Source organism: Oncorhynchus masou, chromosome 6 (genome assembly GCF_036934945.1).
Source record: "Oncorhynchus masou masou isolate Uvic2021 chromosome 6, UVic_Omas_1.1, whole genome shotgun sequence".
In the NCBI taxonomy this organism is placed as follows: Eukaryota; Metazoa; Chordata; class Actinopteri; order Salmoniformes; family Salmonidae; genus Oncorhynchus; species Oncorhynchus masou.
This window is the reverse complement of record NC_088217.1, coordinates 69,844,268-69,868,029: the sequence shown is the minus strand read 5'-3', so window position 1 is coordinate 69,868,029 and position 23,762 is coordinate 69,844,268. Positions and strand designations below refer to the sequence as shown.

The following is a 23,762-nucleotide window of genomic DNA, read 5'->3' as shown; positions in this document are numbered from 1 at the left end:
GTCTACAGAAATTCCTCCAATCATATCAAGCATTACTAACAAGTGCTAACGGCCTGTGCCAGCAAACAACATACCTTCCATTAAATTGGCTATTATTTATTCTTCTCTCAAATGTAATCAGATTGGTGCCTGAATGGGCAATGAACCTCTAGCCTCTTAATCTTCCTCCTCCTCCTCCTCCGGGGGTTGTACCCTCTGACTGCGTACAGTTTGCTATAATGCACTATTCTTGACCTGGGCCTAAAGTAGCGCAATGGGGAATAGGGGGCCATTTTGGACGTAACCTCTGTGGCTCTAACAGTCTGAAGTGTCCATCTACATCCATGTTCATCATCGGTTCTAGGCTGAAGATGTTTCCTTTCTATTTCTGGACCTGCGTGGCACATCGCCGTTGCTACTTATGCTCATTGATATGACCGGTTGGTTTCCATGGATATGCTGCTGTGCTGAGCCTCAGGATTGCAGATCGCAGTTTGAATAGAATGTATTCGGAATACTGCTTCCAAACTGGAACCTTCCATGTTCCATATCCATCACGATCTGATCTAAATTCATATTCACCAATAATCACAAAGACGTGACACATACGCAGTGTTATACAAAATGGAAGGCAAGTTTGAATGTACTGTATTGCATTTTTAATATTGCTTAAAAGAAAAAGTGGAAGAGACACTGTACGCAAATTGAAAGGAGACGTTTTGATGACAGATCTATTCTTAACATTTACAACATCAGTTTGTTTTTCCCTCATCCACAAAGGTAACTATTCATTTTCAACTTCTATAGAACTGGGGGCATGATCTAATTAGGCGTTGTGAACTTTGCCGTTACTCAGACAACCTGTACGTCCTCTGATGTTTTACTGGTATAGTGCACAATGACCAAAACCACTTCAATCAAAAAGAGCCCATTGATTTTGGCAGGTTTGGTAGATTGGGCTCAGGGATGCAGGCATCACCCTTAAATAAAAGGCAGGGTCTTTCGTGTGCCATCGCCGTGTTCGAAAGCATCAATTTATGACTGATCGACAAATAACAATAAGTAGTTATATAGGATGCAAAAGGTTATTTCTAGATCAGTCAGTCAGTCTGCAGTTGCCGACTGCAGCGTAGTCGATCTCAAACACGACCCCCTGTCTCTGCTCTACTGCAGATCCAAATGGCGCCTCCAGTCGAACACGTTAGCTAGGCCCCTGCTCCTCTTCCTGCTTCAGTCTCTTCCTCAGATGCTCACCAATAGCTGCCAGAGGGTTAGTCTTGCTGTGTGCCAGGTTCTTCACAGCTTCACTAAACCGACTGGTCTCACTCTCCCTGAGATCAAAACAAAACACGTAGGTCGTATGGTAATAAAAAATATAAAATAAAGAGACATAATAATGGTAAAAGTAAACAGCAGATGGGCAGTTTATTATCTTGGTTGCGCTGATAATCAGCAGGACAACATTTAAATTTAAGCTTCATGTCATTTTCTCATGGAGAAAAACAAGTTAGACATGTGATCATCAGTGGTGGTTTGGCCATGGTCGGGTACAGGTCAATGTGAGGTCTTACAGGAGTTTGCGTTTTTGTGCTGGCTTCATCAGGCTGAAGTCTGTTGGTTCTGGCTTCTTCTTCACTGGCCTGAGAGGGAGAGACAAAATGACAAAGGTGGTCAAAAAAGTGATTGATTTCATATGGAATGATTATGGTTAAAAAAAATGTAAAACAAATATATATATATATATATATATATATATATATATATATATATATATATATATATATATATATATATATATATATATATATATATATATATATATATTTTTTTTTTTTTTTTTTTTTTTTTTTAATGGTAGTTGGGACCACAATGTGCTGTCCATGTGCGATGCTTCCAGGCAGTGCCATAGTTAGGATTTTCCTGTATGTGTTTAGTTATTTAGGACTGGGGCCAGACAGACGAGTACTTAATTTACTAATAACAGACAGAGATGGAGGCAGGCCAACTGAGCTGATCCATTCTGGCCTTGTCCAACAGTTGACCATGCCAAGTTGTGATGTACAGAAGAACCTTGTTTCTTTGGCAAAATGGATGTTGAGTTTACCAAACACATCAGCAAAGATGTAACAAGAACGCGGTGGGACAAAACATGCTCTTGCGAGTTGTGACACGTTTGTCAGACAAGAGTGAAAAAGGGGTAGACGCGGACTTGCTTGCGAATTAAAACTATTTCAATCCAAATAAATGTGTTTTTCAGCAAAAGAGGTCATGGGAACTGCAGCTAGGTTGGAGGCAGTGGGGAAGCCAAAGGTCAAAAGGTGAAAACAGCCCTGTGGAGCTACAGTAAACACACAGTCTAGTCCAAAAGGTCCATCCAGGACAGGACAGCTACAAGAGTTCAACGCGGGAATTAATCAAATATTATCATCATAAATATCAACTCTTCTCATAATAACACAGATGGAACACAACTGAGAACTTGATATCGTTGGCAACTGAAGAGAGAATGTTTTGGCTGAAGAGCTAGTTAGTCAATAATGCCTGAAGGCATTGGCAACTGGAGGCCCATGGGCCGTACCCCTTTTTGTAGGCCTGCGGACCAATTAAAAAAATGTTTAAAAAAACTCAGTGGCGATATCAACTTATTGTTGAGAGTTAGAATAGAATACACAAGGTGCAATTTCAAAAGTTGGTTGTGCATCAGTCACTCAACTAGCCCATGTCAGCCCCAAAAAAATGTGATTGGTCAAGTGGCCAGCTATTTAAATTTGTAGTAAGCATGGTCGAATGACCGACCGGGTTGGGATCCATTCATAATCAGTTATGATATTAAAAACTGCAAACATTTGCATCCAACACATGACAAAATGTGTAGAATTGCAGGAAACTTAAAACATGTATTTTTTTCTCTTCGCCGTCACGAGGGAGGCCGCTAAAAAGTTTTGCTCGCAAGGTGAGGTAAATAATTAAAATACTGATCTATATTGTATGCTAAAAAAAAAAATTGGGAAATTATATTAAATTTATACTAATACAATTGCACAGAGAAATACATTTTGTCTAACAAGTAATACCCCAGGACCAATGGAAGAAAATAGCCCATAACATCAAAGATCCACCAGCATATTATACAGTTGGTATGGGGCTCTTTCCTGCTCATGCGTTCTCATTTCAAACCCCCCCTTCGTGGGCGTGGCCAAAGAGCTTGATTGTCATGTCATCTGACCAAATCATTGGTGCCAATCCAAGTGCCAATGCCGTTTAGCAAACTCTAGGTGTTTACATTTGCTGGATGACATGAAAGTATAGCTCTTGGGCCACACACACCCGTGGTAGGTTTGGCTTTGTTTCGAAATGAGAACGCATGAGAAAGCACTCACATGCACTCAATGAGAAAGCACTCACAAACGTCTACAGATGCACAATCGAGAGCATCCTGTCGGGCTGTATCACCGCCTGGTACGGCAATGGCTCCGCCCACAACCGTAAGGCTCTCCAGAGGGTAGTGAGGTCGGCACAACGCATCACCGGAGGCAAACTACCTGCCCTCCAGGACACCAACCACCCGAGCCACTGCCTGTTCACCCCGCTATCATCCAGAAGGGGAGGTCAGTACAGGTGCTTCAAAGCAGGGACCGAGAGACTGAAAAACAGCTTCTATCTCAAGGCCATCAGACTGTTAAACAGCCACCACTAACATTGAGTGGCTGCTGCCAACACACTAACTCAACTCCAGCCACTTTAATAATGGGAATTGATGGGAAATGATATATTTTACATCACTAGCCACTTTAAACAATGCTACTTAATATTATGTTTACATAGCCTACATTACTCATCTCATATGTATATACTGTACTCTATCATCTACTGCATCTTTATGTAATACATGTATCACTAGCCACTTTAACTATGCCACTTTGTTTACATACCCTACATTACTCATCTCATATGTATATACTGTACTCGATACCATCTACTGCATCTTGCCTATGCCGTTCTGTACCATTACTCATTCATACATCTTTATGTACATATTCTTTATCCCTTTACACTTGTGTGTATAAGGTAGTAGTTTTGGAATTGTTAGGTTAGATTACTCGTTGGTTATTACTGCATTGTCGGAACTAGAAGCACAAGCATTTCGCTACACTCGCATTAACATCTGCTAGCCATGTGTGTGACAAATACATTTGATTTGATCTGAAAATAATCTCATACCTACTGTAAAATATGGTGGTGGATCTTTGATGTTATGGGGCTATTTTGCTTCCACTGGCCAGCTGCGTCATGCCCTTTACCCAGTACCAAGACATTTTTAACCAAAAACCTGGTTGCCTCTGCCAGGAGCTTGAAAATTGGCCACAAGTGGATCTTCCAGCAAGACAATAACTAAGCATATGTCAAAATCCACAAAGAAATTATTAATTGACCACAAAATCAACATTTTGCAAAGGCCATCTCAGTCTCCAGACTTGACACCCACTGAAATCTTGTGGTTTGAATTGAAGAGGACAGACCATAAGCGCAAACAAAGGATATCTGCCACGTGTGCTCCCTCTCCGGTCTCTAGGACACCAGGCCGCTCGTTATGGCGCACACCTGTCACCATCGTTACACGCACCTGTGTGTCAATACTCACCGGGACTCCATCACCTCCTTGATTACCTGCCCTATAAACTCAGCAAAAAAACTTAACATGTGTAAATATTTGTATGAAAATAACCAGATTCAAAAACTGAGACAAACTGAACAAGTTCCACAGACATGTGACTAACAGAAATGGAATAATGTGTCTCAGACCAAAGGGAGGGTCAAAATCAAAAGTAACAATCAGTATCTGGTGTGGCCACCAGCTGCAATAAGTACTGCAGTGCATCTCCTCCTCATGGACTGCATCAGATTTTCCAGTTCTTGCTGTGAGATGTTGTCCCACTCTTCCACCAAGGCACCTGCAAGTTCCTGGACATTTCTGGGGGGAATGGCCCTAGCCCTCACCTTCCGATCCAACAGGTCCCAGACGTGCTCAATGGGATGGAGATCCGGTCACTTTGCTTTCCATGGCAGAACACTGACATTCCTGTCTTGCAGGAAATCAAGCACAGAACGAACAGTATGGCTGGTGGCATTGTCATGCTGGAGGGTTATGTCAGGATGAGCAGTAAGGGTACCACATGAGGGAGGAGGATGTCTTCCCTGTAATGCAAAGCGTTGAGATTGCCTGCAATGACAACAAGCTCAGTCCGATGATGCGACCGATGATGCTATGACACACCGCCTCAGACCATGACGGACCCTTCACCTCCAAATCGATCCCGCTCCAGAGTACAGGCCTCGGTGTAACACTCATTCCTTTGACGATAAACGCAAATCTGACCATCGCCCCTGGTGAGACAAAATCGCGACTCTTCAAAGGGCACTTTTTGCCAGTCCCGTCTGGTCCAGCGATGGTGGGTTTGTGCCCATAGGCTACATTGTTGCCGGTGATGTCTGGTGAGCACCTGCCTTACAACAGGCTTACAATCCCTCAGTCCAGCCTCTCTCAGCCTATTGCGGACAGTCTGAGCACTGATGGAAGGATTGTGTGTTCCAGGTGTAACTCGGGCAGTTGTTGTTGCCATCCTGTACCTGTCCAGCAGGTGTGATGTTCGGATGTACCGATCCTGTGCAGGTGTTGTTCCATGTGGTCTGCCACTGCGAGGACCATCGGCTGTCCGTCCTGTCTCCCTGTAGCACTGTCTTAGGCGTCTCACAGTACGGACATTGCCATTTATTGCCCTGGCCACATCTGCTGTACTCATGTCTCCTTGCAGCATGCCTAAAGCACGTTCACGCAGATGAGCAGGAACCCTGGGCATCTTGCTTCTGGTGTTATTCAGAGTTAGTAGAAAGGCCTCTTTAGTTTTCATAACTATGGTCTGTGACCTTACTTGCCTACTGTATGTAAGCTGTTAGTGTCTTAACGACCGTTCCACAGGTGCATGTTCATTAATGAAACATGACCTGCCAAACCGCACTCAACACCAGACCGTTTAACCAGGAAAACCAACTGCACCAACGTGTTGGAGGAAACCATTCCGCAGACTACGCTGGGCCAATTGTGCGCCACCCCATGGGACTCCTGGTCACGGCTGGTTGTGACACAGCCTGGGATCGAACCCGAGTCTGTAATGAAACCTCAAGCAATGCGATGCAGTGCCTTAGACCGTTGCGCCACTCGGGAGGCACCTTACTTGTTAAACAAAATCCCTTTCTCTGAGCAATTGTATTCGTTTAAAAAAAATGTGAATACATCTAATTATGTATTTTTTACAGTCATTTTTGCTCATCTTTATCAAGGGTGTCAATAATTTCAGACCCCACTACACACACATTGTTCCTAACAAATATTCTACCTACCACATACAGGGCAAGAGGGTCTAAGTTGTCATAGGTAGGCCAGCATGTAATATAGGCGCCGTCTGCACTCTTACAATGGTTGAGTTGTATAAGGAACCACACAACCCCCATCTTATTTTAGAGGTGTCTGTCAGTGTCAAGAAGAACAACCTTCCTCTGGGGGGTGAAAGTTCAGGTACCCTTATTCCATAATTCCTTATTCCATTAAAAATCTATTTTTAAAGATAACAAAGACATTTTATGGTTTTTGATAAAAAGGTGGAATTGAAGGAAAATGTATCTGACATCAAGTCAAAAATCATCAGAATGGAAAAAGAACAAACGTTCCATTCCTTTAACATGATCTGCCTGGTCCCGTTTGATCTACTCTATGGAGAATTCCAAAATTATAACTTCAGTCAGAGAGGAATTCCAGTGTCACACAGCTGGCGGTCATAAGCTGGTCTTGTTCACACTTCACACACACACTTATAGTCACTGCTGACATCTCTGGCCTTTGGCTTATGTTAGGATCCCTGTTTCACACTTCAAATACGTCCATATGTCAGCCCGACAGAACAGTATTAAGCCTTACGTGACTTCCTTGTATGAATATACAACGGGCATGTCAAAAACGGGTTCAAAAGCAATTTGCCACATCCATCTCCTGGTCTTCATCAAAAGACTGCCTTTCACCAGCATATAACCGTTCATATAACCGTTCTCGAAGACTTGTTCTCGATCTTCTCTATAGCGCCTGCTACTTCGGACTCCTGGGAAAATTAACTTGGGAGAAGGGAGCTAACCTCGCCACTGCCTAGCAACCATGTCTCCATGGACTCTGATGGAAGGCTTTGCAAGAGCCACGAGGCTAATTACATGTACTGGAACATTCTAAAGGGCCCTTTTATACAACCTATATGGTGCATAGCTTTTTTTTGTTTTTGAGTCTGATAGTTACAATTAGGAGGTGGGCCTGTGTGTGCTCCGCTGAGCCCCCATCTTGTTTTACTTTATCTTTAAGCTGAAGAGAGGGAGAGGGACACAGATAGAAACAGACAGGAAGGAGCGAGAGAGAAAGAAAGAGAAATAAAAAAAGAGAGAGAGAAAGAGAGAGAGAGCTGTAGCACATGAAAAAAACAAAAGCAAGGCATTGGCTCCAAGGCATTAAGTCATACAGACATTTATGACTGATTGAAAAACTGCCCATTACAATAAACAAGCTCCACTGAGGCTTTCCCGAGCTGAATTTGACTGCAATAAATAACCCTGGAAGCATCCAGAAACCAAAAGAGGAATGGTATAATGCACAATTGAAATGTCCTCAGAACGAGATCAGACTTCATTCACTTGCAGGATTGCCGTTGGAGGAGACTTCTTCCCCTCTTATTTAGTGAATTTTACTGCATAATCTCACCACTGGTGTATTCATTAGTCGAATTCCATTGCAAAACGTTTGGTGTGTTTACCGTTTACTCTAGGAACCAAAGGGAATGAAACGAGGAGGGACCTACCTGCATTCGTCTAATAGAAAGGTTTTGTAAAAGACCAAAACGTTTTGCTAAAGACCAACCTTTTTGCAATGGAATCCGACTAATGAATACACCCCAGTCCTCTTCCTTCTTCCTCTGTTTTGAACGGAAGTCAATTGCTCCCTTATTATCTTGCAACCCTGCCACATCCGTCCTCTACGCCTCAAAACGACTTACTAAAGCCTGGCTAACTGTGCTGAAGGCCATACTGTAGAGGTAGGGGAGTATTGTGTGCTGTGGCACTCTGGTTCTGTCATAATGTACTGTGTGGAAAATATATGGAAATGTCCATCCAGGTCTGTGCTGTAACATGGCTCATTAAACCCAGTGACAGTGTCCTGAAGCACTGCTGCTGGGCTGGCCCCTGCTACCAGGGGCCCCTGAGACCAACCAAACACTAGGACATTATGAGCTCATGTATTCCTGTGACAAAAATGCTAAGAAAGACCTAAAACAGAGGATTGAAATTCACTTGGATAAACTCAACTTGACAAAAGGCAGACAAAGGGTTGGACAGTGTGAGGAGACGACAGAGTGACATAAATGGAACCTATGACATGACATGGTGGTAAAGAAAATGATGACCCATTTCATGGATGCAACAAGGCTCTGCTAGACAAACCTACAGCTGTAAGAACAGTCAGTGGGTGTGAGGAAAAAGAGGATGGTGTGAAATCATAGCATTGTTGGGGTGTTCCCCAGGGATATGTACTTACACACGGTTCTTTCTGGAGGCCTTTCTGGAGGTCTTGGTGGTGGAGGGGATGAGCTGGCAGAGTTCTGGCAGGGCGTCTGCCAGTGGCCTCATGTCACCTACAACGGGCATGGCTGCCCTCTTAGCCTGGGCCACTTGTTGCTCCTTGGCCAGCTTGATGGAGCTGATCTCTAAATGTCACACAAAAAAAGCATTTAAATCAAATCAAACTTTAATTGCCACATGCTCCAAATACAACAAGTGTAAACTTTACCGTGAAATGCTTACTTACAAGCCCTTAACTATTCTTGAATTGCACTGTTGTTTAACAAAATATTTACTAAAGTAAAAATATACTAAAGTAAAAAAATATTGAAAAACTATAAAAAGTAACACAATAATGAGGCTATAAACAGTGGGTATCTGTACCGAGTCAGTGTGCGGGGTACAGGTTAGTTAAGGTCTTTTGTACATGTAGGTAGGGGTGAAGTGACTATGCATAGATAATAAACCGTGAGTAGCAGCAGTGTATAAAATAAATAGGGGGGGGGGGGGTCAATGTAATAGTCCGGTGGCCATTTGATTAATTGTTCAGCAGTCTTATGGCCTGGGGATAGAGCTGTTGAGGAGCCTTTTGGTTCTAGACTTGGCACTCTGGTGCCGCTTGCCGTGTGGTAGCGGAGAAAACAGTCTTTGACTTGGGTGACTGGAGTCTGACAATTTTATGGTCTTTCCTCTGGCACCGCCTATTATATAGGTCCTGGATGACAGGAAGCTTGGATCCAGTGATGTACTGGGCCGTACTCACTACCCTCTGTTGCGCCTTATGGTCGGTCAGATGCCATTCCAGGCGGTGATGCAACTGGTCAGGATGCTCTCGATGGTGCAGCTGTAGAACATTTTGAGGATTTGGGGACCCATGCCAAATCCTTTCAGTCTCCTGCAGGGGGAAAAGGTATTGTCGCGCCCTCTTCACGACTGTCTTGGTGTGTTTGGACCATGCTAGTTCGTTGGCGATGTGGACACCAAGGAACATGAAACTCTCGACCCGCTCCACTACAGCCCCGTTGATGTTAATGAGGGCCAGTTGGGCCCACTTTTTCCTGTAGTCCACGATCAGCTCCTTTGTCTTGCTCACATTGAGGGAGAGGTTGTTGTCCTGGCACCACACTGCTAGTTCTCTGACCTCTTCCCTATAGCCCGTTTCATTGCCATCTGTTGGGGCGGTCTTTGAATTTGAGTGGGTCTAGGGTGTCTGGGAGAATGCTGTTGATGGGAGCCATGACCAGCCTTTCAAAGCACTTCGTGGCTACCGACGTGAGTGGTATGGGGCGGTAATCATTTACAGGTTAGCGTCGCCTCCTTGGGCACTAGGACAATGGTTGTCTGCTTGAAACACATAGGTATTACAGACTCAGTCAGGAAGAGGTTGAAAATGTCAGTGAAGACACATGCCAGTTAGTCCCCGCATGCTTCGAGTACACGTCCTGGTAATCCATCTGAATCCTGACCTGTTTAAAGGTCTTGCTCACATCGGCTACCGAGAGCGTTATCACAGTTATCCAGAACAGCTGGTGCTCTCATGCATGCTTCAGTGTTGCTTGTCTCGAAGCGAGCATAAAAGGCATTTAGCTCGTCTGGTAGGCTCGTGTCACTGGGCAGCTTGCGTCTGGGTTTCCCTTTGTAGTCCATAATAGTTTTCAAGCACTGCCACATCCGACGAGCATCAGAGCCGGTGTAGTAGGATTCAATCTTAGTCCTGTATTGACGCTTTTCTTTTTTGATGGTTCAGGAAGGTTACAATGTTGTTTCCATCATGGCACAAGCAACAGAGACTTACTGTATGTCAAAGATATGCCTCCACAACAAGCCTTACCAAGATGACCTATAACCCTTTGTAGAGTGGCATTTATACACTACATGAGCAAAAGTATGTGGACACCTACTCGTCAAACATCTCATTCCAAAATCATGGGCATTTAATATGGGGTTGGTCCCTCATTGCTGCAATAAACAGCCTCCACTCTTCTGGGAAGGCTTTCCACTAGATGTTGGAACATTGCTGTGGGGACCATTTATCACAAGAGCATTAGAGAGGTCGAGCACTGAGGTTGGACAATTAGGCCTGGCTCGCAGTCAGAGTTAGCGTTCTCCTGGCATCCGCCAAACCTAGATTCGTCCGTCGGACTGGCAGATGGTGAAGCGTGATTCACCACTACAGAGAACGCTTTTCTACTGCTCCAGAGTCCAATGGTAGCGAGCACTACACCACTCCAGGCGACGCTTGGCATTGCGCAGGCTTGTATGCGGCTGCTCGGATGGAAACCCACTTCATGAACCTCCCGATGAAAAGTTATTGTGCGGACGTTTGCTTCTTGAGGCAGTTTGGAACTTGTTGCTCCCAGATGTTTCCACTTCACAAGAACAGCATTTACAGTTGACCGGGGCAGTTCGAGCAAGGCAGAAATTTAGATGAACTGACTTGTTGGAAAGGTGGCATCCTATGACGGTGCCAAGTTGAAAGTCACTGAGCTCTTCAGTGAGGCTATTCTACTGCCAATGCTTGTCTATGGAGATTGCATGGCTGTGTGCTCGATTTTATACACCGGTCATCAACAGGTTTGGCTGAAATAGCCGAATCCACTAATTTGAAGGGGTGTCCACATACACTACATAGTGGATACAAAAGTATGAGGACAATCTCTTTCTCTTGAGATTGAAAACATATGGTTAAAAGCATTGTGGTTTGGGCCTTTTGGCTTTCATCATAGAGTGGTGTTGATCCCATCCATTTCAGCCATGAGTTATGATGACTATGAGCCATATGGTTTCTTATGTGCAGACTTGCCCATGTAATTGACTGTGACCATTATCTGCTGCAAAACACTAAATCCGACATCCCCACAGACTTGAACAAATACTGTGATCAGAGCAAAAGGGAGGAATATTCAAACCAGATGTCATCGGTACAGACGTACAGTTCGTGAACAGGTGAAAATTGAGGCGCATTAAACTTTATGGCTTTAAGTATCAATTCTGACTTTGGTGGATACGACCTGATCATAGACAGGACGTGTTGAAGGTATTAAAATGTCTGCTGAAAAATTATTCGCCGTTCATGTCATTTAGGCTAATCCTTAGGCTATTTCCAGATTGTGTAGAACTGTAGCTAGATACTTGATTGAATTGCCACCTCCATCTCTTATTTAGGCTAAATGAAGGAACACATGGGGTATTAAATCACCTCTGTGGAATATACAGTCGGAATAATAACCCTTATTCGTCAACACATATTTTGCACATCCTCATCAGTACAGATCCAGAGGACCCCCATACTGCAGATACAGACAGCCCTGCCTCTTCCTGGAATACAGTTGGTCTACGTCGGAAAAGCAATTATCCAATTTTTTTTCTTTCTCCTTGTTAATTTCCAAAAACTGCAGAGGTCTGAGGCTCGCAGCCTGTCTCTAATTTCAGACTGAGTCAAAAGAATCATTAGAGCCTAATGATATGCACAGAGGAGACATCTTGTGTTACACAGAGAATTGATTGGATCAGCAGATTGGGTTACTAAGTGATCACAATTCTAGAAAAGTAGGTGGTGGTGTTAAAAGTGCAATCTGGGATTCTGTTCAATGGTCATTTCAGAGGGCTGCTGATTTGCTGGCTAACAAATGCCAGACTGTAGCTTTAAAAAGGGGTTGTAAATACATAGACACAGCTAGCTCTGTCGCGGGCTGGCGCAGCGCAGAGACCTCAGGTTCTCAGTAGAGATCAGTGGGGATGGAGCTCCTCATCGCACCGACCTAATGCTGTTATGTCCTGAAGGCATCTATATCTTGCCTTTCAAACATTTGATTTTTGGACACAAAAAGGCATAAGCCTACTACTTTTGATAAATTCAAACTCTTTGGCGAGAGAGCCCCAATGTCAGGATTTAAGGAGTGTCGAAAGACAAAAACGTGAAGGTTGAAACTGTCAAAGATTCCAGCCACCCAAGTCACAGACTGTTCTCCACAGCAAGCGGAACCAATGCACCATGTCTGGAACAAAAAGTACCCTGAACAGAGTCTACCCCCACCCCCCCCCCCCAAGCTATAAGACGGCTAAATCGTTAGTTAAATAGTTAACCAGTTGCTACCCGGTATACCTGCATTGACCCTTTTTGCACAAACCTCTTGACTCAGCACATATGCTGCTGTTGCTGTTTATTATCTATCCTGTTACCTAGTCACTTTATCCCTACCTATATGTACATATCTAACTCAATGACCTCGTACCCCTACACGTTGACTCTGTACTGGTACCCTGTGTATATAGCCATATTATTGTTACTCATTGTGTATTTATTATTTTCTATTTTTTCCTTGTGCTATTTTATTTCAATTTCTTACGCTATTTCTATTTTGCATTGTTGGGAAGGGCCCATAAGTAGGCATTTCACTGTTAGTCTACACCCGTTGTTTACGAAACATGTGACAAATAACATTTGATCTGTTACGGAGTCCCCTGCCTGTGAGTCTTATCACTTAATGAAGCTCACTCCACCCAGGCCCCAAACCGTGCCAGAGATCAAGGGGTCATGAACTGGCTCCCCAATCTCCTATTGACCTTTGTGACCAGGCCACCGGTTGCTAGCGTCTGGTGGTTTCTAGGGAACCGGACACAGTCCTCTTGCCTGCTTGGAGCCTACTCAGTCTCTCTTCAAGTGGACATGTGTGATGGTGTGTGGGCAGAAGTGAGTACCAGTATTCGGCCCATATTATTATTGCTCTTGTATCTGCTTAACCATTCATTATCATGATATGTCTAGTATAGACAGTATATTCATTCATCATCTCTCTTTGTACAGAACCACATTAGTCACATATGTTCCTGCCAATAAAGTTCCCGATTGTGTGTAACTCTGAGGGTGCCTTACTCCTGCTGACAAGGAAAAGGTGTCACAGACCAGTCAAATAGGAGAAACAGTACGAGTCAGATCTATGTTACGTTATGATAATACTCACTGTTAAGCCACCTGTCTCGCCTCTCCTTCATCTTCTCTTTCTTTGTCTGCTGCTTCTTCTCCTCCGGGGCTGTGAACAGATAGAGTGAGTGAGTGAGCATCCACAATGTTACACTGATACTTCACGCATTCAGTAGAGAAAACATACCCATGAGGGTACCCACAATGTATGTGAAGAGGTCATCATCAACAATAGAAAATATCATTCAAAGCCAATTCAAATCACCAACATTCAAATCAATTCACCAACATTCAAATCAATTCACCAACATTCAAAGCAATTCACCAACATTCAAAGCAATTCACCAACGATAAAGGAAGAGTGGCAACTTTTTTAAATGCTTTGGAAATCGAAACGTGCCAGGTCTTTTTCCACAAGATGAATGGAACCAGTAAAAATGTTCCCATTGCCAAATAAATCATTCACAGTTGAATAGAATTATAATAACAGATTTGAGTTTGGGGTATAAAAATGGACATTTCCCAGTGAGAGCTTGATTGGACAGGAAAAAGAAAAGCCCGTAAAACTTTAAGCCCAACGGGAGAAAGTAATCACAGTATTGTTGTGAGCACCTCAGAAGAAGATATGGCTAGATCAGGACATGTGGCATGTCTTTCCTGGTTCAAAGGCATGGAGAACAGGGAGAGATACCGTCGGAGGGAGGGGGGGGTTGAGAACAGAAAACACTACCTACTATATCTATCTATTTCCCCCTCTTTAGAAAAACATCCTGGGATGGAATGTTTTCAGTAATTGGGACAAACAAGTTGAGGGCCCCCTGTGCTTAGAGTAGCCCCAGTGGTGTGTGTGTGTGTGTGTGTGTGAGCATTTGTTCCCATCTCTGCCCTTCCTGACAAAGAAAGCGCTATCACTGACACTGGGCGATAAGAGCAGAGGTTATCACACAGACAGTTGCTTCCTGTAGCGCAATGACAAATAACAGATGCTGGGCAGTACGCATATGGTCACTGTCTACCATATCACTGGAGTGTCTAGTGGAAAACGTACACATTTGAGAGAGAGAAAATGAGATGGGGTTGGTAAAGAAAAGCAAATCACTGATTTAAAACTACAGTACAGCGGTTGAATTGTTTTGAACACAAAACATGGCCTTGATATCTGACAGGGCAGGTGACAGTATTTTGTGGTGTGCTTTTTTTCTTTTTTAATCCATCCCTGTGATTTCAAGCTCTGTTGACGAAAGAGAGAGAAACAGGATCGATGCGCTGCTCCATGACTTTGGGAAAATTAAGTGTGTGTTGCAGCCTGGCCCTATAGAGTTGAAGTCGGAAATTCACGTACACTTAGGTTGGAGTCATTAAAACTCGTTTTTCAACCACTCTACAAATATCGTGTTAACAAACTGTAGATGTGGCAAGTTGAATAGAACATCTACTTTGTGCATGACGCAAATAATTTTTCCAACATTTGTTTACAGACAGATTATTACACTTAAATCACAATTCAAGTGGGTCAGAACTTTACATACACTAAGTTGAGTGTGCCTTTAAAAAGCCTGGAAAATTCCAGACAATGATGTCATGGCTTTAGAAGCTTCTAATTGACATCATTTGATTCAATTGGAGGTGTACCTGTGGATGTATTTCAAGTTCTACCTTCAAACTCAGTGCCTCTTTGCTTGACATCGTAGGAAAATCTAAAGAAATCAGCCAAGACCCCAGAAAAAAATTGTAGACCTCCACAACTCTGCTTCATCCTTGGGAGCAATTTAGAAACGCCTGAAGGTCCCACGTTCATCTGTACAAACAATAGTACGCAAATATAAACACCATGAGACCAAGCAGCCGTCATACCACTCAGGAAAGAGACGCATTCTGTCTCCTAGAGATTAACAAACTTTGGTGCGAAAAGTGCAAATCAATCCCAGAACAACAGCAAAGGACCTTGTGAAGATTCTGGAGGAAACAGGTACAAAAGTATCTATATCCACAGTAAAACAAGTCATATCGACATAACCCGAAAGGTCGCTCAGCAAGGAAGAAGCCACTGCTCCAAAACCACCATAAAAAAGCCAAACTACGGTTTGCAAAATAGAAATGGTTGGCCATAATGACCATCGTTATGTTTGGAGGAAAAAGGGTGAGGCTTGCCAAAATACCAGCAACAGTGTGTGAAAACCTTGTGAAGACTTACAGAAAACGTTTGACCTCTGTCATTGCCAACAAAGGATATATAACAAAGTATTGAGAAACTTTTGTTATTGACCAAATATTTATTTTCCACCATAATTAGCAAATAAATTCATTAAAAATCCTACAATGTGATTTTCTGGATTTTTTTTTCTCATTTTGTCCGTCATAGTTGAAGTGTACCTATAATGAAAATTACAGGCCTCATCTTTTTAAGTGGGAGAACTTGTACAATTGGTGGCTGACTAAATACTTTTTTGCCCCACTGTAGCTAATAGAGCCTACTGATGGAATTGGCTCTGTAATTAGCAACGCCGCAGTCCTTGACTGACATGACTGAGAGATCGGTAAAGTGAAACTCAATGGGACCCAAATGTTACATGCCGCAACATCTCTAGTAGAGACCTTTCTTACTCTCATGTTCCTTATGTCAACACACAGTGCCACAATGCATCATCTCCGAAAAGGCAACATTGTACCCTGGGATCTAATTTTAAGAGGTTCGTACAGCACTTTGTGGTTGCCTATTCAGCGACAATATGTTATTCCTGTCAAACTGAACAAAGGAGATCTGTTTCGTTTTGATAGATGTTGTTTTCGTCTGCCAATGACAATAACCACGACGATGGATCAATAACTAGGTCTATTCATCCAGACCTTTTCAGATGAATCACGTTGTCATCATTACCATGACATTGTAGATGTCGTATCTATCATTAGTGTTCAATTAGAAACGTCCAATCATTGAATGGCAGCTTGAGGTTACAGCATTGTGCAGAGCAGAGACGGAGAGCCTGGAGATGTTGTTTAATGGGGCACCACTCCCTTCACCTCCCCGATCAATAGCATCTCATTTAATGACGCAGATGAGCTTCTGTTAAATGTTGGATATAGCCTACAGACAGGTGGTACGAGGCAGTGACATGGGTTGCACCCCACCTCTGTTGTAAAACGCTGAGGGATGGGCCTGGAGAAATGTGACCGTCATAGACTGACCATCCATCATCATTTTTCTTGGTTTGTTTTAACCATGTTTTCAGGCAATCCAGTGTTTGTTTACATTTGCACTCTTTACAAACATTGGAGTAAACAAGCTTATATTTCTAGGGTATGATCGTTGAACCAAGCTCAAGAGGCATGCATAAGTTATATTCTTCAACAGGGTATGTCAGTAATTATATCAAGTCCATAAAATGGAAGTAGCAATTAAGGATTCTAGCTTTAAGGTACTTCCAGTTGAAACGTAAGCTTTGAAAACACAGTCCTCACGTTGCATTTCGAAAAACAGATATTTGGTACAAGAGAAAGACATTAAAAACACATGGGAATGAGCGAGTGTGATGGAATTGGCCTTCGGGTCCTAATCACTGTACTGGGTTGAGTGTGGCTACTAAGCTACTATGTTACTGGCCATGACCCCACTCTCAGAGGGTGTCTCGGGGGGGGGTTATACAAAAATAAAACACATTATGTCCAATTCACATGTGTATAACACAGACTTGGACTAGGACATATAAGAACCCACCTAATAACTTAAATCATCTGTACTGTGCCAGTCCATCTCTGAATCTAGCTTCCTTGTAGAATGTATTTGAATAGGTACTTTAATGTGTTAGAAATGGATTTGACTTATCAACAAAAGTGAGGAGGAAAGGCAGGAAAGAACTATTTCCAATCATGTTATGACAATACAATACACAGTGCCCACGCTGTAGAGGCAAATCAATTCTTCAGCCTACATTCTGTTGGGAATGACTCTCCACTAACGATAGCAGGAAGGGAAAAGAACTAAAGGAGAGGAGTGGGCAGCGCGGTTGGCAGGGGGAGCTGGCAGGGATGTCCGGGTTGTGTGGTCGTAGCTAATATCATTCTGCGGCAATGAAACTGTCCATGTGGGACAGCGGGAGTAAGTCACAAGGGAGAGAATTCATAGTGTTTGTTTGTCATTCCCCTGCCACCTCCTCGCCTATCCACAGCTATTAAAAACATCCTACAGCTTCTCTCCTTATGCAAACAGCCATTATGGTATGGGACCAGGGTTGGGGTCAATTTCATTTCCAGTCAATTTAGAAAGTAAAGCAAATTCAGATCACACAAATTTTTTTTCATTGAAACGCACTGGGAAAAATTTGAATTGTGGTTTCAGCGTACTTTCTGAATTGAAATGGACCCCAACACTGGTATGGACTGCCCCAATAATACCTTTCACAATAGTATTTATCATTGAAATTATGCCAAGGGGAATGATTCACTTTGACAAATAATCTACATTGAGGTAATGTCCTCCATATCTGAGTTATGCTCTAGCTAACATGGTTAAAAGTGCTCATGCTGGGTGAATGTGCTGCTGCATTGGCCTAGAGGTCGACCGATTATGATTTTTCAACACCGATACCATTATTGGAGGACCAAAAAAGCCGATACCGATTAATCAGCCGATTTTTAAAAATGAATTTGTAATAATGACAATTACAACAATACTGAATGAACTTATTTTAACTTAATATAATACATCAATAAAATCAATTTAGCCTCAAATAAATAATGAAATAAATATATATATATATATATATATATATATATATATATATTTATCAGCCGTTTATCAGCTGCGCGCTAATAGCGTTTCAAACTTCACTCGCTCTAAGCCTTGGAGTGGTTGTTCCCCTTGCTCTGCATGGGTAACGCTGGTTAATGAAATGCAAATGATATAGAGGGAAACAGTCCTATAATAACTACAACCTAAAACTTCTTACCTGGGAATATTGAAGACTCATGGTAAAAGGAACCACCAGCTTTCATAGGTTCTCATGTTCTGAACAAGGAACTGAAACGTTAGCTTTCTTACATAGCACATATTGCACTTTTTCGTTCTTCTCCAACACTTTGTTTTTGCATTATTTAAACCAAACTGAACATGTTTCATTATCTACTTGAGGCTAAATGGATTTTATTGAGGTATTATATTAAGTTAAAATAAGTGTTCATTCAGTATAGTTGTAATTGTCATTATTACAAATACATTTTTATTTTAAATCGGCCGATTAATGGGTATCGGCATTTTTGGTCCTCCAATAAATCGGTATCGGCGTTGAAAAATCATAATCGGTCGACCTCTAATTTATACTATAGTATTTTTTCATGTGGGTAACTCTACCTAGCAAAATAGTTTTCATAAATTGATACTTTCGAGTCAAAGTATCAATACAATATCATCCAAAATAATATACACATGCGATATGTAACTGTATCGATCCCCCCCTACGAAAGACACAGTGTGACACTGACTCCAACTAACCTCATATACTGTAAATATGCAATTTAGCAGATGTTTTTATCCAGTGACTTCCAGTCAAGTTTGAATATATTTTCCATAGGCCCCAGCGGGAATGGAACCAACGATAAATTGGTGGTCCAAGCGCCATGCTCTACCAACTGGGCCACACCCAACCACAACCTAGATCTACTGAAGTTAGACTCCCTTCTCACTGACAGGATGACCTCACCAATTCCCAGCCACCCACACTGCTGTTGCTGCCATGGCGATTGATGAGTCAGGACAAGACCCAGCCCCCACATCACAAATCAGGGTCATTCTTAACCCCCGGGGTATATCACTGCAACTAATAAATCCTGGCCGAAAATCTCTAACCTTATATCGGAAACTGCTTCAATATCACAGAGTTTATCTCAAGCCAAAACATGGTGGCGTAAAAATTAACTATCAAACCAAGCCAAAGTATTTTCATCGCTCTCTTTTCATTTCTACGTGCATCTTCAGCCCAGGCTCAGATACAGCTCTTCCAGCAGCAACACACACACCACCTTTCATCACAGGCCAGTTCCTTCCTGCCTGGTCCAATCTTTAATCTGCCACCGCAGTGTCGACAACAAATGTGTTGTCCTGCTGTAGCAGCAGAGGTACAGGGGCCAGATAGGCATCGCTACTACTGCTGCATCCCCGTCCCTGACAGCCCTGGTCCTGAACTGCTGATGGGTGAAGCCGACCCGACCTGGGGCCGTTTGTGGTGGGGTAAGAGAGCCTTACTTACCACCTCCCTGGTCCTCCCTGTTCCCCCAGAGAGGATTGGGTTCTCAGCACACAGTGAAATAGATAGCACCGATGAGATGGCAAGAAAGGCATTTCACTGTACTAGTGCACGTGACAAAAACGTGAATCTTGATTAGGCTTTATAATGAGTGATTGGGAGAATTACATATTTCCTTTCCTGCTTGGGTTTGCCCCCGCTTAGCCTCTCCGCTTTCCACCTTTTCTTTGGCTTAATTGACAGGCAGCTCTCTGTTAGGTGGAGGAGAGGAGGGGTAGTGCCTTTGGGGCGCTGACAACAAGATAAAGAGGTGGTTTCACCGGGTCCCGGCTCAGATACTGATATGCCCTATTAAAAGTGCAAAGAGGGCTCTTTGTCAAAACAGAGGTGGTCACTGAATGATCAACTGCCGCAGTCATCGCTTTTAACATCACGCCGTGGTATGGCAGCAAGGAGTTCTGCTCTTTGAAACAGATTGTTCTGTTCAAGACGCACGTAGCACAGAATACATGTAAGTGAACAGGGCTCTACAGTGCGACCGTTTTACTCGCATATGAGCCTAAATATTTTGCTGTGCGACCTGGCGTCCTGGCAGATTCATGCTTGCACCATTACGACAAAGAAAACAGCTTGTTGCCTTAAATATTTTGAATTGTGCTCCTAAATTGTTTAACTTAGGTGTACACATGCTCCTTGTAAAAAAAAAAGTTTTTTAAATGTCAGCGTAGAGCCCTGGTGAAGACTATGAACTAAGGCAATTGAATAGGCCTAAAAGAAAATCAACTGCAGAGACAAAGTCAGGATGGGAAAAGTTTATTTTTTATCTAACCTTTATTTAACTAGGAAAAAGGCACGCACAAACATGCACACAAAGTGCCAACAAATATGCCAAGCACCAACAGTAAGTGTGCATAATAATACTAATTAAATCAATCGAATTAAAAGTGGCAGATATATATCTGCTCGGTTACAAGCCCCCAGGGGGACCTACAACAGGCAACGGATGAAAAGACATGACACACACACAGCATTTGCTTTGTTCTCTCTGCCGGAGCAGAAAGAAGCGAGTATTTTATAATTAACAGCATAGCAAAGTAGAGTGGCTAGCTGGACAGATGCCCAAACAGAAACCAGAGGGGCTTTAATCCCTGTGGGCAGAGAGACACCGCTGAGGACAGAGTGATCGCGAAGAAGAACCAAAATAAATGTAATATTAATGTAGTAGAGTCAGTGAAAGTGAATTTGGGATCCTTCAGGTGAAAAACCCCTATTAACACGACAACGTGACAGTGTTTAGCTGAAGTGATAAGCTGTAGGCTAAAATAATTGCTCTCTATAACGCCGGCTCCCTTCCGTTCCCTCATTGTTAATGTGTAGAAGGAGGCAGTGCTTTAATCACAGCAGCTTTCACAGCTAGAAGAGCCTACAGTTCTCAATGTCTGTCTGCTTAGATGAGATGGGAAAAAATCCAATTCATACCATTTCCGTGGACAGGAATGAAAAGCAGCATTCTTAATAAACCCTTACTTATATCGCCTCAATTTTCTTTTCCCACTAATGTAGTGTCAAATTAGATTTTGCTTTCCAGAACCTAGTTACCATTTCACAAAGAGGCCAATATACAGACACTGTTTTGGGAAAACAAGAGCACGCTGACAAACATTTCACCATGGCAACAGATGGAATACTGCATCTCATTGCCCTGTCCTTTTTTTTTTTTTATTATCTCATACACTTGTCATCAGCCAGGAAATCACTTGCTTTAATTAGTTAGCCTAATCAATAGACATAGCTAAATATACCCGTTGTTATTAGATCACACACATCCAACATATTAACACACCCGGTTAGTTTTGACGCAAGAAAAGGCTGAAGACTGAGTACTCGTTAGCAGTGTGTGTGCGCGTCTGCAAGCGAGTAAGAGAGCAAGAAGAGGAAAGAAACAGCAGAATGCAGAAACGGAAGCTATTTAAATCCTTGCTCACTAGCTACAGGGAACAGCCAGACACCATCTCCAGAGATCGAGCCAGCCAGCCAGGGACCGGGCACCCCTGAACACCCCTCCCACCATGCACTACAGACAAAAGCCTAAACAAGCAAGAGACAACAAGACATTGGAACAACCTTGATGAGAAAGACAAACAGTAAAAGTGACACTCAACGCAGCTCTCTGACAGTCTCTCTGACAAAGAGTCAGGGCAGACGACTACACGCTGTGTATCGACATCATCACTGCTACACTGTAATACACAAGGGACAGGAACACCTGATGCTTTCCCATGGGGCCGCAGCGAGGTACCCGACCAAGAGAACTACACCCTGCAGCACCAGCCTCCTCTGTGTCCGTCAGTGGTGCCACAACTCGTCTAGTCAGGGAGGAACACTGATGCAGGCGACTGAACAGAACCTTGATTTCGTGCCTTAACTATTTATGCTGCAGAGCGGCTATAAATAGAACCAGTCCTCTGTTGTCTAACAAGGAAGACGGGCTTCTTGCTGCAGCTCTGCCACTGCAGCTGGAGTAGCTGCTCTGACTGACTTACATTGGGCTTGAGCTTATTCAAAAAGAGCCTCGGTCTCAAGAGGGAAGAGGTTGGCGTGCGCATCGTTTCTTATCTATAGGTTAACATCCTACTTACTTTTCTTCATTACAAATGTTATACCAATGCTAAGCAATATACTGCATAGACTGAGCTGTTGCCATCGCTAAGCAATATACTGCATACACTGAGCTGTTGCCATCGCTAAGCAATATACTGCATAGACTGAGCTGTTGCCATCGTCACATCACAAGTCACTTGCCGTCGAGTGATTCCTTTGTATTTTCTGCCCTCTTGTGGTAGAAGAGAATAACATATTGTGTTCAGAAAAATACTGTGTGTCTGGTTGATGTTGCTGGAAATAAACAATGTCTCCTGGACGTTTGGGGGAGCTAAAACGTCACGAAAATGAAATGCATGTACTTGAAGGTAGAATACGGTTAGTTGTTGAGACACACAGACAAGTACTCTCGTGCAGATTTCCACTGATTAAGTAGCTAAATATTTGGTTTGACAATCAAAGTGTCTTTACCTTTCTGTGCAGGTGTAACAGTGTCATTGGATGGTTCTTCAAACTTCAGAGTTTGCACGAGGGCTTCAGGGCTGATTTGTGTGCCAGCAAAGATTCCACTTGGAAAGGAACTCAGTGGGGTCTGTTGGAAGAGAACATCCACATTGACACCCAACATAAATATATTGGAGGGGAAAAAACACACTTCAAAGTAATTTCTCTATAGTCAGCTAGGTTGATCCCATGAACATGTATGTATACATTATGATCCTAGCTAGCTGACAACTAGCTAGCTAGTGAAATAGATAACTGTTAGCTAGCTAACGTTAACTGTTCTAACAATAGTTTTAGCTACAACGTTAGCTAAACCATCTAGAAGAGACGCAGTTGGAAAGCGAACGTTAAATTATGTGTTGATAAAATACCTTCGCGTTTTCATCCTTCCTTATGTGCAACTGTGCATTGTTTGTTTTGTTTACATCGAAGATGAATGAACCACTTGGAATCGGTGCCTTTTCTAAATCTGTGGATCTTGCGCTACCGGACGGTGGACTGTCAAGTTTAACCGCAGCCTGATGAAGCTTTTCACGGACCCGCTTTATCTTTCCAACCATACTGCCTTTTAGTTACTGAGTTCAATAAAGATACGATATGTCTCCGAAGCCACATTCATGCTCGAGCTAGCTAACAACGTGGAAAATCTTTTGACAACAAAATGTGCGTCTCTGTGATATGTGACCGGGGGAAACAATTACGTGCAAACGATATTTCCGCCTCTTCCTCACAAAGTCCCGCAGTGACTGATGGAGTGGGCAAAAAAATAGGCCTACAAGAAAACAAAATGGGTGAAGTAAATCACGGCCGTGTATCTAAATTATTAAGATGATAAAATGTCATATGTATGTCATCTTTGTATATAT

At 42.9% G+C, this 23,762-nt stretch overlaps 1 protein-coding gene across 1 annotated transcript; it reads right to left on the bottom strand.

Moving 5' to 3' along the window:
- Window positions 1-621: 621 nt before the first annotated feature.
- LOC135542516 (ribosome biogenesis protein SLX9 homolog) lies at window positions 622-23,589 on the bottom strand. Its single transcript, XM_064969532.1, has 6 exons — window positions 23,268-23,589; window positions 22,864-22,984; window positions 13,593-13,661; window positions 8,606-8,774; window positions 1,551-1,619; window positions 622-1,310 (listed from the first exon to the last, which is right to left on the bottom strand). The coding sequence occupies exons 1-6, from the start codon at window positions 23,454-23,456 to the stop codon at window positions 1,181-1,183; spliced, it is 747 nt and encodes a 248-aa protein (XP_064825604.1). The 5' UTR covers window positions 23,457-23,589; the 3' UTR covers window positions 622-1,180.
- Window positions 23,590-23,762: the final 173 nt, after the last annotated feature.

Coding starts and splice junctions, on each gene's coding strand:
- LOC135542516 (XM_064969532.1), bottom strand. CDS start 23,456: ATGGTTGGAAAGATAAAGCGGGTCCGTGAAAAGCTTCATCAGGCTGCG. Junction 13,662..22,863: donor TGTTACACCTGCACAGAAAG/GTAAAGACACTT, acceptor ATCTGTTCACAG/CCCCGGAGGAGAAGAAGCAG. Junction 8,775..13,592: donor GCGAGACAGGTGGCTTAACA/GTGAGTATTATC, acceptor TGTGACATTTAG/AGATCAGCTCCATCAAGCTG.